Raw genomic sequence first — 16,678 nt, forward strand, 5'->3', positions numbered from 1 at the left:
GCAAATTGACCACGCAAAGTTGTACACCCGAGCAATTTATTATAATATCAGGGCGAACATAAAGAGCCACTCAACACAATCCATTTGAAACAATCGTGCAATCATACCACCCCCTATTATAACGCCCAGATAACATCGAGTAGGCCGGGCGTGTTGGGGGCCGATTTGACACATTTAATTTGACCGGCGGTCCCGCGGGAGATGTCCATTACGACGTATCAGTACCCCACACTTCTGATTAATAAAATAACAGATGCGATTTAGTTGAAAACTCGACGGGAGTTTAATTTGGCAATGACTGCACCCCGAAGCGATAGAAAATAGAGCAAACATCACTCACCTATTTATCGATGAAACACTAGGTACGTTATCTTGAGAGCAAATGCCTTCAGCTAAAAGTCTATCACGGATTTCCCAAGCGAACATCGTTGGGTTTTCTCTTTTGTAGTTGGCTATGGCGTCTACTACAGGGGGTGTTGCTACTTTGGGTTTGGAGCCGCCGATCACACCTGCCTTAAAACTACCCGTTTCGTAATATCTGGAACAACAAACATTTGTCCTTTTAAATATTAAGAAGACCAACACCCGCTCGTCAAGCGCACACAAACGTGGAATTTTTCATTGAAAATTTCACGTTTCACTCCTCGTTTTACGATCACACGCCAAATATTTATTTCCCAAAATTACAAAGAAAATAAAAGGCCTTATCATTTCTAGAAACACAATTTGTGATAATGTAAGAGAATTTTAAAAGAAAACAAAATTCAGGAAATAATATGAGTAAACAAAAAAATTGCGAAAATAACGAGCACTGCCAAGCAAGACAAGAAAATAAAAAAATTATGGTTATTAAGAATACGATAGCAAAAATACAAGCTTAAAGTCCGAGAGCTGTCGTGAACATTAAGAACCCGAGAACATTAAGCGTTTTCGCATAAGTCTTATTCAAAATCTTTTTGTTGGAACATTTTAATTTAAAGCATGTTGCTATGGGAAGCGTGTTTTAAAATAGTGAAAGTATTAATTTAAAACAGATTGCTACGGGAAACGTGTTTTAAAATAGTGTTAATAATCTAGGATTCAGATGTTAAAAAGAAAGCTTAATATGTAACCAACAAAAAAATAAATTAAAATATTTTTTATATTTTGAGTTTGTTTTATTTTCATGATCCTTATTTTTTATTTTTATTTTTATTTTTATTAAAGTTTGCGGATAGAGCACATAGAGAATTTTAATTTACTATTATCATTACAAGTAATTCAGTTTTAATGAGCAAAAATATTGAAAAATCCTGAAAGCAAACCGAACCAAATTTGAATTATTGTAAGTATTGAAAGTAGTGACCGACCTATGGAAATGATTTCACGTGGTGAAGCTCGTTTTTTAAATAGTTAATTAAATGGAATAGAACAGAAAAGTTTTGATAAGAAAACTGGAGATAATGTCTAGGATAATGTCCACACTACAAAATCTTTCTCAACCTTCTCTAAAATGTTCTGTGATTTTGTGTCTATGTCGTGTATTCATTGTCTACATTTAAAAATCACTCGACTTTGTGTACACGTGTGTACACTAAGGTATTACAAAACAATGCGAACTCAACCTTCTTATTACATTGTCATTGAAACACCAAAGAAATCAGAAACATTTTCTTAATTTACTTGTACTACGAGTACAATATTTATTTATATTTATTTATTTATATTTATAAAGTAAGACACTGCAAAAAATAATCCGCTTATTCCTTATCTTGAAATCAACAAAATAAACTGTAAGTTCACATTTTTTAAATAAAAGGTATGAAATCATACAGAAATAGATATACATCTAGATATACTCCTCTAGCTCTTGTCAGCCCTCTGGTTTCCGAAGAAACCCGCCGTCAAGGCAGTCCAAGCGTTAAAAATACCCATTTAGTGTCAGTTTTTTCCCGACCACTCTATTTTTAGTATGCATACAAAGCTTCACGTGGTCGCGATTTAATCTCTTAATGACTTCACTTCTATCGTTATTGAATTCTCACGCTCGTGCTTTTCACTAAGAGGAGATTAAAACCTATACATAAAATCCAATTAGATGATTGAAATGTTGGTGTTTTTGAAGATTTGAGCGGGCGATAATAGCCGAGATTTCACGCGTGTCATTAAATCGAACACAATGGAATTGCGTCAAACGATAATTAAAAATAAACGTTTGCTAGTCTTAAGTTCCTACCGACTGTGCCAGATAAATCAAGATCAGGCCCAGTTAGACTGCGGTTTTTGCGAGCATCAGTAGCACACGAGTCTTTATTTTCAATATCAATAAATGTCAAGCTGATGCGTTTGCGTTATTACACGACTAATTAATGCCGAGTTGTGTTATTTACGACGCTGACACAAATTATGACCGTTGCAAAATTTTTGCAAATAATTTATTTAAAATTATGTAGCATCAAATTAATTGATTTATCTCGCGTTCGTTCCAATTAAACATATTTCGCAATTTATACACATAAATAAACAACAAAACAAATTAATTACCTCCAAAACAATGGAAAATATTTTCGAATTTATTAAAATAATTGGCTCGGGTCCAAGTGATCTGAGTGGCAAAATATGAAGCCATCAATAAGACGAGGACGCCAACAAATCTGCTTTATGTCAATGTAATATAATCCTGCTAATGCAACGCTGCAAAATATTATGATCCCAGGAGTATATCCAAACCCCTTTATGACAGGACGGCCCTGCTAATACACTGTAACTGAATTACAGCAGTAATATGATTCAGTTATGTATGTGGGTTCACCGTGACGAATTTATATTTTGCATCGTTCGACCAGGCCTCCTAATGCCACCAGTAATGGAATTACAATTATTAATTATGGGGGATGGGGCGGTTTTTAATTAAATTCGCTCATTTTTGATCGGGCAAGGGACGACCGCTCTCCCGGTCAGTGGTACCCACCGACCATAGCTAAGCACCAATTAACATAGCGAGCAAATTTCGCGAATATTAAAGTAATATCGTTGACAAATGCTTCCAGGCCCGACACATGTATCACACATCAAGGCGGCGTTGTAAATTCTCCTTCACACATGCGAACAGTTAACATGTGCATAACATAATAGGGCCATTGAGGTGTATTTCTGGCCCGAAATTATATAAAACAAATCGAACGGTCTCGTGGGGGGTGAGCTTAATTGGTATTCCTCGAATAACAGTATCAATCCATCTGGTAGCGTATCCATTACGTTATAGAAACCCATTGTCATTCGGATTGATCTGGTTGGAGTTCTCCAACTTCGATATAAAGACACAAAGTCGTAATTATGCAGGTTAGTTAGCTGAATGCGATAGAATCTAAAGACGGCGTCCCGAAAGGCTCGAGCTTTTGTATCATTTTTACAAGCAGCGGGTAACTAATTACAGAACAAGACAACCGTAATCGGTTTATTCTTGTTCGTTAGCGGTCGCGGTAGGTATGGTCAATATTATTGTTGATATTTGTTAATTGAAAAAAGTTATTAGATTAGCGATTTATCTAATGACTTTTAATAACGTCCCAGACCGCTATGACCATTTATCAATGAAGACCATCTTCATTTATTTAACGGGCCGTTAAATTAACACCGGCTTGTTACCATTCGCTGATTGATAAATAATAACACCATCAATTGTCAGGTTTGATAGTCAGGTTCGCTTGATTTAGCACTTTGGAAGGTTTTGACGCGCCGATTACAACGGTGTCCCAGCCCAGTTCCTCCGTAATCGGCGTTTCGTAAATTATTTTTCACAAGATGTTGCTTTACAGTTGAAACAATTTGTAAATTTTTTAGCCGATTACGTTGTAGGGCTAATATTTTCGCCGTAATCGGCCTTTATAATGTTTGAGAGAGAAAAGAAAACATTTGACTGGCTGTTAAATTAACACCGGCCTGCTACTATTCACTGATTGATAAATATTAACACCAGTAACATGAGTTTGTCAGGTTTGACAGTCAGGCTCGTGATTTGATTTAGCACTTGCATTTGGAAGGTTTTGACGCGCCGATTACAACGGTGTCCCAGCCCAGTTCCGCCGTAATCGGCGTTTCGCAAATTATTTTTCACAAAATGTTGCTTTACAGTTGAAACAATTTGTAATTTTTTTATGCCGATTACGTTGCAGGACTAATAATTTCGCCGTAATCGGCCTTTATAATGTTTGAGAGAGAAAATAAAACATTTGACTGGCTGTTAAATTAACACCTGCCTGCTACCATTCGCTGATTGATAAATGTTATCACCAGTAACTTAAGTTTGTCAGGTTTGACAGTCAGGCTCGTGATTTGATTTAGCATTTGCAGTTGTAAGGTTTTGACGCGCCGATTACAACGGTGTCCCAGCCCAGTTCCTCCGTAATCGGCGTTTCGCAAATTATTATTCACAAGATGTTGCTTTAATTGTTGAAACAATTTGTAAATTTTTTATGCCGATTACGTTGCAGGACTAATAATTTCGCCGTAATCGGCCTTTATAATGTTTGAGAGAGAAAATAAAACATTTGACTGGCTGTTAAATTAACACCGGCATGCTACCATTCGCTGATTGATATAATGTTATCACCAGTAACTTAAGTTTGTGAGGTTTGACAGTCAGGCTCGTGATTTGATTTAGCATTTGCATTTGGAAGGTTTTGACGCGCCGATTACGACGGTGTCCCAGCCCAGTTCCGCCGTAATCGGCGTTTCGCAAATTATTTTTCACAAAATGTTGCTTTACAGTTGAAACTATTTGTAAATTTTTATACCGATTACCTTGCAGGGCTAATAATTTCGCCGTAATCGGTCTTTATAATGTTTGAGAAGGAAAAGTTGCCATTCTCTGATTAATACGAGTAAATAACAGAGGCAAGCGCTTGTCAGGTTTGACAGTCCGGCTTTAGAGTTGTCGAACTGCGAGCTTATTAAAGTTGACGTTATGCCGAATTTGACATGGATATGACACGGGTTTCACAGGTGCGCCACTTTTCCGCAACACACATCAGATAGCGATGGATTTATAATAGAACGTACCAACGGCAAATGTAAATTAGTATAGAGTTCTCGTTCTTTACAAGAGTCGTGCATTAGCAATTTTTACACCCGTTTTGTAATGGTTATATGTTCGGTTTTGTTGTGCGGAATAATAGCATAAATAATTATCCATTATCTGAGAGTGTAAGTCCGGATTAGATGAGAGATGCCCTTGTAGTAAGAAATATGTTCGCGTACACACGTGGATAATAATTATTATTAGCGTTTATTGCGCCGAATGCACCACAAACGGCTATGAGAACTCAAACAAAAAACTTGTTGCGGAAATCCATTGCAAGCTATTTAGAATTCAATAATTTGTAAAAGTGAATAATGAACGTTTTAGCTTTTTGTTATAACTGTTTATCTGAAATTGCCAGCTCGGCGATGCAAATGGAGTGATTCACGATCTCAAAATACAAATAATAAGCGTATAAAGTTCACCAAAGGATTGAAATATGTGTAGGCATTTAAAAAAATCTAATCATGACCATTATAAATAATTATAATAAACGTGAGGTAGCTTTTACATTTAATTAAAGGTTTTGGTTAAAAAAATATACAATTTTAACTTGGTCCAAGAACGTTTTGTGCATGCCTCTATTCTTACAAGCGCGAAAAATGTCAGTTAAATAAATATTCGAATTTTTCGATTTTGCTAACAAAACCAACGACAGGTAAAATTCTTGCCAAGTTAAAAATCATAGGAAATTTTTCAGTTTTCTCAACTCAAATCAATTTTACACAGCTACTATTAAAAATATTTTAACTCAAATATTTTGCCGTAACTGAAAATTAAAAAAATGTAAATAATCCTTCGATCTGTTAGACGCGCTTTTACGATTAAACAAAATTTTTTATCCCAAATAATTTCGCCATAATCAGAGTTTGAAAAGTAAAATAAAGTGGAGACTCAATAGATTTTTTGCCTTTTTCTCGGAAACTAAAAATTAGGATAAAATCCAAAGAAAGCATCGAAATAAATTGCCTTATTTATTGGTTAAAACCCAAAATTTCTCTGTATGACGGTTCCGATAACAAAGGTATTTCGAGGTTTTCACTAAAAAAATTATAACTTGAAGACTAAGGCCGGTTTCTGGTACGATTAAACTTCTTAAGTTAAATTTTATCTCTCAGTTAATAGCTAAGGTAATGAGCATCTGATTGGTGTTACTATGTTTTAACTGAGGTTTAAATTTATCTCTCCGTTAAAATTGTTTCCAGAAACTGGGCCTAAGAATCCTAGAGCAAAACTATTGTTAATAATAGGTTTTCATATCTAATATTTAACTGTTTTAAATTTTTGCCTTCAGTGCGATTCTTTTACCAGCCCTAGTTTTTCATCAAATTTAAATTTAAATAACTTTTTATCGAAAACTACTCACCGAAAACTACTTTAAGATGCACCACATTATTCAACAAATGATTTTAAGTCTAAAAAATTATATTTTGAACTTAAAATAGGGAGTTAATTGAAAAAGTCCGGACTAAATTCTTTTTTAAATTTATGTATATTTTTTGATTTTTTTGTATATTTGGATGTATATCCATGTTTAATAATTTTAAAAATGTTTTGAGTCATGAGTAAGAGTTGAGATAAAGTCCGGACTTCTTTAATTAACTCCCTATTTTAAGCTCAACAATTATCACGGACGAATAATTAATTCAATATTAAGCATATTTTAAACATATTTGCAATGTGATGATGATCTAGGAACTTTAGAATTACTAGAAACATTGTCGTTTGTATACATTTTTTTGGTCGATACTTTATTATTTTTATAAATACTACAATTTTTTTGGAATTTTATTATTTATTTTTATAATTTTATGATAAAGTGTACAAGAATAACAAGTGTCAACATTTTTTGGTTCAACGCCAGATAGTTCAGAATGCACAAGTGCATTTTGGGTTGGGGTTGCTGGAGCTTTATCCTTGCTGCAAATTGCACTTAAGCCGCTTGTAAGCCGGCAATAACAGCGTCGTTATTTGACAATATCGGTTGTGTTGTGTACCCTATCCTAGTCTCTTCCCCCTTGAAAAAGCAAACTTGTCAACGCAATGTCAAATATTCATCGTCGTCCGCCGTCGATTGCTATATGCAATTTTCATGTAGTTTTTTCAGGTCACGTGTCTCTTCATTGAACACACAGTAACACAAGACTTTTCAAGCACCGCGTCCGCATTAATAGAATTAAGTGCTTTTGATTATTATTTTGACGTGTTTCTCGCATAAGCTGGCATTAGATCATAATTTAATTCCTTAATGTTTTGTAATATCCTCGCTGCTTATGGTAGGCATATCGAATCGAATTAAGGATTATGATGATTGATTCCGCATTAAACTAGGTGCAACTTCGAATTCCGCTCACTCCGCCGTTATTTATCAATTTCACGTCCACTAATGAATGACGAATGCTCGCAGGGCGGGCCCGACAAATCGCTAAAAATGCCGCAATTCCGCCGTTTTTGCCCTTATTCTGCGGACGCACAATGGAGGACATAAGTTCGCAGCGGCGCTCGTCCCAAAAATGATAAATGCCTCGTCCCCATGCGGTCTTTGCTCATATAAAATAAAGCGAGTCTTTTTGGGAAGCGGCCACTAAAAAACGGGAAAACATTACCAGCAGGTCGCATGATCGTGTTAGTTGCGCCTGCTGAGTGCCGCCGGAACCGGGAAACGGCCAGGGGTGAATGGCGCAAAGGATCAGAGGGATGGAAGACGAGAAAATGGGGATGAAAGTCGGATCGTGGAGACTGCCGCCGATAAACTGTAACGAAGATTCAGAACAATTCGACGGCGAGCTTATGGAGCTTTTGTGCGAGGCAAAGCTGCCCCAAAAGACACTTTTTTCATAACGAAACCAGAGGAAATCGGCATTTTGTGAACACTCCGGACTGACGCAATTTACAATAAACAACTTTTTTTAATTTTTAAGATTTTTTTTAATTAGAGGAGCATTGGCTTTAGGATACCACTTTTGGTTTTTTGGGAAATTCTAAAGAAAGTACTTGATACAAATCAAGAGAAAAATGTGCTTTGTTAGGTTGATTTATTCGACACCCTATATCATTTTTTCGTTGATATTAAGAAACAACTTCTATAAAAAAACAAAACTTAGAGAACTTACAACTGGTACAATTCTGGCAACCGCTTGCTTATGTTGTAACACCTGATATCGTAAAATAGTAAAAAGTGCCGTGCAATACTTAATAAACGGTTATAAAAAGCGCAAAACATACAGAATAACCTTTAACACGATATATTTTGTCACAATAATTTGAAATAAAGTATATGCAGTTAATGCAAGTAACATTTATTATGTACAATAAACACTTTTGAATAGTATTAAAAATATTAATAATAAAAACTAACACTAGAACTCTAAATAAATATGTCTTTCAACTCTGTCAAGCAAACCAGTTTTTAAAAAACTTCCCTAACCCGTAATTTTTGAGAGCTTTTTTGAAACTCGTTTCATTTAAAATATAAATATCTGTCACCATTTTTATTTTTTCAAGATTCCTAAATTGACTTGTAATTCTAATTCAAAATAGGATATTTTTTTAGTTTTTTTATTAGTATTTAATTTAAAAACAATACATCTGATTTTTCAATTTAATAGTTTTTTAGTTTTACATCTAAAGATTTTTTGTTTTTCTGGCTCCCAGTCTTTTGATCGTATTGTTTCTTTAGTATTTCAATCACACAGTTTTAAGTATTTCAGCCTAATTTCCCTTTGTATTAATTTCTTTAATTTTTAAATTTTTCCTTGTTTTAGTTTCTTATAATTTCAATTTTCCGATTTCTTATTGTTCTTACTTTGCAGTTCTTATAGTGTTTTAATTTTACTGTTTTTTTTTTGTATTTCAGTTTTTAAGATTCTTAGCTTTTGAGTCTCTTATTACTATGTGTATACTGGTTTTTTATTCAGAAAGTAATGTTTCAAATTAATAGCGTTTCTTTTGTCTAGTTCAATAGTTTTTTTTAGTTTTTTTATAGCTTATTTCTTTAAAATTTGAATTTCAATATTTCTTAGTATTAATAAATTTCAGCTTTTAATTTTTCTGTGCTAATGTTACTTTATTAATGAAAAATGACTTTCTCACTCTAAAATTTTAGTTAATAGTATAAATAGTAGGCCTGTCACTTGTTGAAGCTATTGAACTTGTGAATAAAATGTAAATTTTTGTAAAAAGTACTCCAGTAGTTGTGGACACAATAGTTAATGACAAACTACACAAAAAAATCTTGATATAAAGTTTTACTGAAAGTAAAAATATTAATTGAATGAAAAATACACGTAATGTTGCCTTAAAAACGAACTATAATTTTACAACAGTAAATTTAGAACAATATTTAGGTTCAACAATGAATTAACTTCTTTAGGTATAGCTTTTTCTTTGTGCAGAAAAAAATTTTAATTTTTTTAAAAAACCTATTTATTGTGATTTGTTTTATTTTAATAGAATTTGTTACATTAAAAATTATGTTTTTATATTTCGAGCAGTAGGAACTAATAAAAAATGTATCCTAAATTACCAGATTTTGATATATAATGTCCATTTTTTTACATTTTTTGACACCTAAATAAAGTTTTCACCTTACTGAAAAAATCCAGTCTTTAGTAATAACTTATATGCATACATCGTAATAGTATAATTAATGAGACAATTTTTGGAAACTTTAAACAAACAACAACGAGATTAGAGAACAAAATATAAGGATAAAAATGACTATGTATGAGTAAAACGATGCTAAACTCTTATAGATCAGTATAGAATGTAGGATAAAATTCTTTGAAATAACAGCGCAAAAAGACTTACGAAAAATTGGAGCAAACTTACCTACATTGTAAGTCCATAATTTGTTATTGATAACACAATGAAACCTTTAGCTACAGCTTTGCATTGCACCACACTAACAAATATCTTTCTGTCAGTGTTAATTACAATCATTAGAGATCAAAATAAGCACTTGTTCTTTAAAAATCCGCAAAGGTACAATTTAAGTACCGATAGTTTTCCTACCCACAAACAGAAATGCATCTTAACAATTTTTAAGAGGATAAGGCCTTTTTGCAAAATTTTGTAATTCATTATCTAGGGAATATAATGGATAAGTATTTTTGCTTTTGATCCTGAGTTGTTGAGTTCGAACCTGTCGTCTATTTACCTTGATAAGATTTTGGAGACGCAGCCGTGGGACACCCTCAGCTGCCTTGAAATATCACAGGGCCGTACTCCGTTGTGGGCCAATTCGACTATCCTCTGCCTGACAACGTCCGGCAGCGGCCTACCGTTAACGAACACTCCGCCCAGCTGATTGACGCCCCCATGACCTGCAAATCATAAACAATTCACATATTAATAACACAAATCAGAATTGCACAACAAATCGCACGAGCAACTTTGCACCGGCTGCCCACACTGGAATTTTTGTTTTGACATGTGCGTTTTTAAATTCCGCTTTTAGATTTAATTAAACTGTGGTCTTTATTTGAGCGCCAGTGATATTGTTCCCAAGTAATATAATATTTATGCCAGCGACAGATAGAACGTTGCAATAACAATAAATATTCGCACTATATAAATTGTTATAGGCATGACTACCTCCGCTTTTATTTAATAAATACCACACTTAAATTAGAAGTGCCTATTGCAAAAACCCATATTTATGGTACAATTAAAAAATTTATTTATGATATCTGAGCGAAAACATTGTTGCTGCAAGTGCCATTTCAGTTCCAAATGCTTCACTTTATATTATTGTAATAAATGTTTGCACGAAAGTATAGACGGGTGGTTGCAAACTACTATTCATTACTTGATAATTTATTCGACGTTTTGCAACTTTACGACTTGTCATCGGGGACAAACACAATTATTATTGTTGCGACCAACAGCCGAACGAAAATTAATTAATTAGATAATTGCTCGTTACTTACGATTATTGTTTTTCTTATTTGATTGGGCAACGAATGACCAGAGAAATTAACTAAATTATCAATAAAACAAAATGTCAGCTTGCTCGTATTAAATTTCTAAATAAATTATTCATTAATTACTAAATTCATTTCAAACTCAACTTCCTGACTCAAAGTCCTAAAATAAACGTACAAATTGAGTAAGAATGTTCTACGACTGTCGCTAAGGTCACCAAATGTGTTAACACTAAAATCACCTTAGTCGTAAATTTATTCAATTAGAGTGAGCATCGACCTATCGTTAAAATTATTTATGTCACGAGCTGTACTCCCAACAACTTTACGAATCCGCAGTTTTGGAGTGCACAAGAGACGGAATCAAAAAAATTAAGTAGCGTTACAGACCCACTTCTGGCAAATAAAAGAAATAAAAGGTGGAACCAAATCTAATTTAAAAATAACTGCAATGTCCAAAAAATGATTTGTAACACAATCGGTTCTGATTCATTGTAAAGTAGGTGGTTCACATTTAATTCAGGATGTTACTTAGCACCGCAATAAAATTTTGAATTAAAATATTATGTTCCATTGAGAGCTGACCCAATAACTTGCGAATGAAAATTAAGTATTATCCATATAAAACACAATCTAAATACCAATGAGAAAATTACAGTAATCAGAATCCAGCAGTGACGAAACTTTCATTGCGGTTAATGTAAATAGTTGCAAACACACCACGGATTTTTTGTGAATACAGCCGATGCGCATTTTAGTGCATTTAATATAACTGTGAACGGACAAAGGAAAAAATGCGTTTGTTAGTAGAAAATCGACTCCACCACATCACGTATTGTGGAGGAGAGAAATACAGGTCACACTAACGGAAATACAAAATGAGGCTGATATCTATCGTATTTTTGTATCATTTTATGCGTTTGCCATTTACATCAATACACTCGGCATCTACATGTTAATTAGCTGCGCCATCAATAGAGGATGATAGCGTAATAAATACAACACAGGGGAAAAAGTCGCCGACTTTATAAGGCTCCACATAAAACGGAACTATTTTAATTAAATGCCAAGACCGGCGTGCCGTAATTTCGGTCCAGATAGGGCATCATAATCAATAATGCGCCGCTACACGGGATAATACCGCAAATACATCAATTTTCAGCGAAAACAATAGTTGTGCCACTATTCACCTGAATGGAGCGAATAAAATCGTTGGCGGATTTAAACGATAAAAATCCGCAAATAATAATTTATGTCGAAATCAACGCTGTTATTCAATTGTGGATCATAAATCAGGTTTATTGCTGGCAGTAATTAGTATAAGCCCGTAATTGATTGTTTGAACCTTAATGCTGATTTATTACAAATATCGAATCATACGTAAGTACTCCACGAGAGCATTAATAAGCCGTACGGGACATAATTATCACAAAAATTCCATCAGATGCTCTGACCACGATCCACTTTTTTTAAATGATGGGGCGCCCTGACTTCGTGTGGTTGAAGCATTAAAATAACCAAAACAGTAAAAATAATGAATATATAAAAAAGCATTTCCTGCTGGATCATGAGAGCTTTGGCGATTCATAAGGGAGCAGCGAGCCACGTGTCCGGCACGTGCCCTGTCGGCGATCGGTGGTTGTCACTAAGTGATAAAGTGACTCCTGCAAAATCCTGCGACCATAATTTCGTTATGACAGACTTCAAACGGGAAGCGGAAACCCATTTCGAAAGAAAGCTAAAAATCGGGGGACGATTCCGCAGGAATCCGAGATGGCTATCGGTCGTAAAGTCATTGCAGAAAATGATCCGTCGGCAACAACAAAGCGCTCCGAATCCGAATCCCGGCTAATTGCCGCTGAGGAGCCCCACGGCGCGGCTGGAGGAATTTTTTCCGCGGCGAAAATTGAAAAGTATTAAACACGTAATAAAGTGAGTAGGAAGTGGCATTAAGATTATTCGTTGTGGTTTCATTGTAAAAGAAAAACACATTCGGTAGCTGAGTGTTTTCGATACGTTGCCGCGAGCGCTTCGTGCAGGCTTGTAAAAACACTGTGCATTATTATTACGAAATTGCCTTTTACTAAATGTTAATAATGTGTGCTCTCCTAACGCGTCACGAAGGGCATTTTTGCGCTGGAGCGCCCATTGTAAAGTTTGTGGCAATCAGGGCCGAGCTAAAGCAGGGTCAAATCATTTATCATTGAACCCAACGTTTTGCAGAGTCATGTGATAGCTTTGGTGGTTACAACAATTAGTGTCCTCGGGACCGACAGTTCATTAAATGTAAACTAGTTTTACAGATTTTTATTTAGCTCGTGAGGCGGAATGTCATTCTGGAAATGGATATTGTCAGCGGATTAGTGGAAATTAAAAGCGTTTCAAATTTTTTCTCGCGATTGGAGATTCGGTTACAAATAGCACATGATACTCCGGACGAAGAATAATAGCGGTACAGTTTCAAAAAAATCGATTCGTTTTTTTCTCGTTACATGTTAAGGTATAACATTGAGACTTGTTACATAATCCTGTAATGGATAATGAAATTAATAATTGTGGTGAAAGATCAGACTGATAAAAGTTATGGCGAAAGAGCCAATCGGAAATGTTTCTTCCTAATACAATACCAATTCCACGCAATACAAAATTTCGAAATGGATGTTGTAAAACGAAAGACATTAAATTTTGTTGTTAGTTCTGCTAAAAAAACACATACTTATCCATTACCCAATGGAAGAAAGTACCAATTGAATCAAATGATTAGCTCTGAGTCAGCACAGTTCAATAACAACTTTAAAAATTATTTCAGAGTCTCTCGGTTTAAATCCTCGCCATACATCACCCTGTCTCTCGTGTGCAAAATCCTCTGCACTTGTAAAAAGAGATTACAAGCGGATTATTGCAATATTAATGCCCCAATTGATGTTATCTTTCATGGGGTGGCAAGTGGCCAGATGGCCGATCCTAGACGCAGATAGCACTTGCCGACACATCATTTGATGTAGCGAAATTCGGCACGGGTTATGGTGGATGGAATTAGTCGGGGGCGGCGCGCCCATCCAACCGTAATCCGTTACTGCGCGACCAGCGGTTTTGAATTTGCACAAATCCGGCGCAAGATGCGCTTTTGACGCGAATTATTAGCGGATAGTCCGAATTACCCCCGTGATTAGATAACGCGATAATGAGATAAGGATCATAACATGTGTGGAGTGTTTTAGGGCGGTATAGTGGCTGTAATGCGATGAATTAGACGAAGCTCGAGGGAGTGGGCTTTAGCAAGTGCCCTAATAAGTAACGACTTGGTCCTAATTTGAATTTTAAGCAGGAAAATCTCTGCGCTGCTGTTGTCAGTTAGGAGGATTAAAAACTTGAGCGGTCACAATTGAGTAATTTATTTTTAAACTTTTTGTTAACAAAACTCTTGGAATTTTCTTCTTGTTCTTAATTTTATTATTTATCACAAATTCCGTTGTCGGAGATAATACAAAAGTGGGAAGATTGCAACAACCTGAGACAGCGTGGTTGCCGTCGCCGTCGGATGAGCACATGTGATTCTTTGAACGCCTTTACATCGCAATATTTTTTATAGTTATCTTTTTATCAAAGTAAATGCTAAAATATGTATGCAAATTACAGAATATGAAATGGAAAAAGTATAAAAATTAATGTAATTTTTGTGATTAATAATAAATAATACCTAAATAATAAATGTTTTAATAAAATACACAATTCTAACGCTTAGCTGGAGTCACATTTCAAAATAATAATTACTGCAATTTTATTAATGGCACCTATGTATGAAATTAAGCATCCTTTCATTTTAATTCGTAATTGCAATATCAAAACTTTGGCATTAACAGTACAAAGTTAAAAAATATCTACTCGTAAAAGTGTGCTCCAAATAATTCACTGATTATTGCATAATAAAATTATTCATGTGTAGTTAATTGAATAATTAAAAAATTCTTGCATTTATTAAAATTGGTTTACGTTATAACCACAACATAATATTTCCCCAAATCCCCAAAAAAACTAAATAGTTATTTTTTGGGTAACCGCAAAGTGAGATATGGGCATCCTAGTTTCAGCTGATAATTTACCACAACGGCCACCAAAAATTTTTTATAAACAACTTTACAACCGCATATTTTGTGATACTTCATAACCCCACATTTTTCTTCTAATCGAGCTTTTTTAGAGAGTTCTAGGGACATATTTTTGCACTCGGTATTTGCTCTACTTTTAAATTAATTAGGTAAATCTCTAAAGCTTTCAGTTTGTGTTGAAAAAGCTCCGTTTTATTAAAAGGCTTTTTTACTTTTTCATCCAGTAGCTAATATCACTAAATGCTGCTTCAAATTCAGAATCCAAAGACAATAATAAACTATGTATTAATTGCAAGTCAAAAAATGCGACCTCACTTTTGTAAAATTCACTGTTTCTTCATAAAATACTGTTTCTACACGAATTTGTGTACTCATTATTTTGAATAAATAAATACCTATTTCATTTCTCATTCTCCGACTTTTCGTTTTACGATTTCGAAAAAACAAAAACTGCTTTGAATAGTCTGCGAAAAAGTGACCCACTTCCAAAAACTCTTTATTTGAAAATTTAATCTGAAATAGCTAGTTTTTTTGTTAATCCGATGTAATACAAATTGTGTATAAAAATTCCTTACTTTTCCTGCGAATTTAACAAAATAAAATCGTTATTTTAAATTGCCTTTATGATTAGAATACCTAATACGTATGAGTATGTAAGTTTTTATTGATTATTATTATTATTATTTCAAGTACAGACAATGTTGAAATAGCAATAGCATGGTAATGAAATAATTTGGTTAAAAAAAATCACAACATTCTAAAAAGTTAGAGCTGCCTAGACAGAAAATCTGTGGCAGTATAGGTCGACAAAATATTTCCATTTTAGCATGTTGGCACCAAAACAACAATACTAGGTTCCGTAGGTAGGTATTTATGCCCTTTCATTAAAAAATCTTTGCTTATGTTGGTTTTCTGTTTTGTTGAATTTTTCAAAATAATTCATTTACGGAACAAATGTAGCAATATGAAAACACAGATTCCAAAACTGGAGCCCTTGTTATTCAAAAAAGAAATTGTATTATTTTTTTTGCTAAATTTTGGTAGTTTTTGGCATTTACCTGATTTATATGGGAATAAATTCATCTTTTTTGCTGGACCCGAAATGCCGAGATGTGCATCAGTCAGACTCGACTTTTAAACGTTGAGTCAAAAGGTGTGAAAGATTTATAGAAATGCTAAAATTCCTTCATCCCGCCAGCATCTGCCGTGTGACAAACCGAGCGATAAATCGTTTTTAAAACTCGTTTAAACTACTCTTGAATAGAAAACTAGTCAATTGTCCACGTATTATACCTGAAACTTTTGTAACTTATGAAGTGACTGTTCACTTGTATACACACCTCCCTACTCGAGAAATGTTTACAAGCGAGCTTTGGCCTTATAAAATTTATGTTTGTGAATGAATGAGACATCCAAGCAGCATAATAGACCGAACTACCGTGGATCACTCTATCAGAAAATGTGTGACCATCCAAGCAAATAATTTCAGGAATGCCACCGCACAAAAACACAATCAAGCCATCGGCCCCGATATTAATTTCTTTTAATAATCCGCGATTTATAGCGACTTTAATCAGCCCGGCAAC

At 34.4% G+C, this 16,678-nt stretch overlaps 1 protein-coding gene across 7 annotated transcripts in view; it reads right to left on the reverse strand.

Moving 5' to 3' along the window:
• Positions 1-16,678, reverse strand: part of sv (shaven) — a 93,678-nt gene that overhangs the window by 25,054 nt on the left and 51,946 nt on the right. For 5 of the 7 annotated variants that reach the window (XM_015978071.2, XM_015978066.2, XM_015978067.2 and 2 more), the window contains 2 exons: positions 10,218-10,383; positions 341-559 (listed from right to left, as the gene is read on the reverse strand). In XM_015978071.2, coding sequence (XP_015833557.1) covers positions 341-559; positions 10,218-10,383 — 385 coding nt within the window. The remainder of the gene's footprint in view (positions 1-340; positions 560-10,217; positions 10,384-16,678) is intronic. The other 2 variants (XM_008192846.3, XM_015978069.2) reach the window with 1 other exon arrangement.

This window comes from Tribolium castaneum, chromosome 1 (assembly GCF_031307605.1).
Source record: "Tribolium castaneum strain GA2 chromosome 1, icTriCast1.1, whole genome shotgun sequence".
NCBI classification, from domain to species: Eukaryota; Metazoa; Arthropoda; class Insecta; order Coleoptera; family Tenebrionidae; genus Tribolium; species Tribolium castaneum.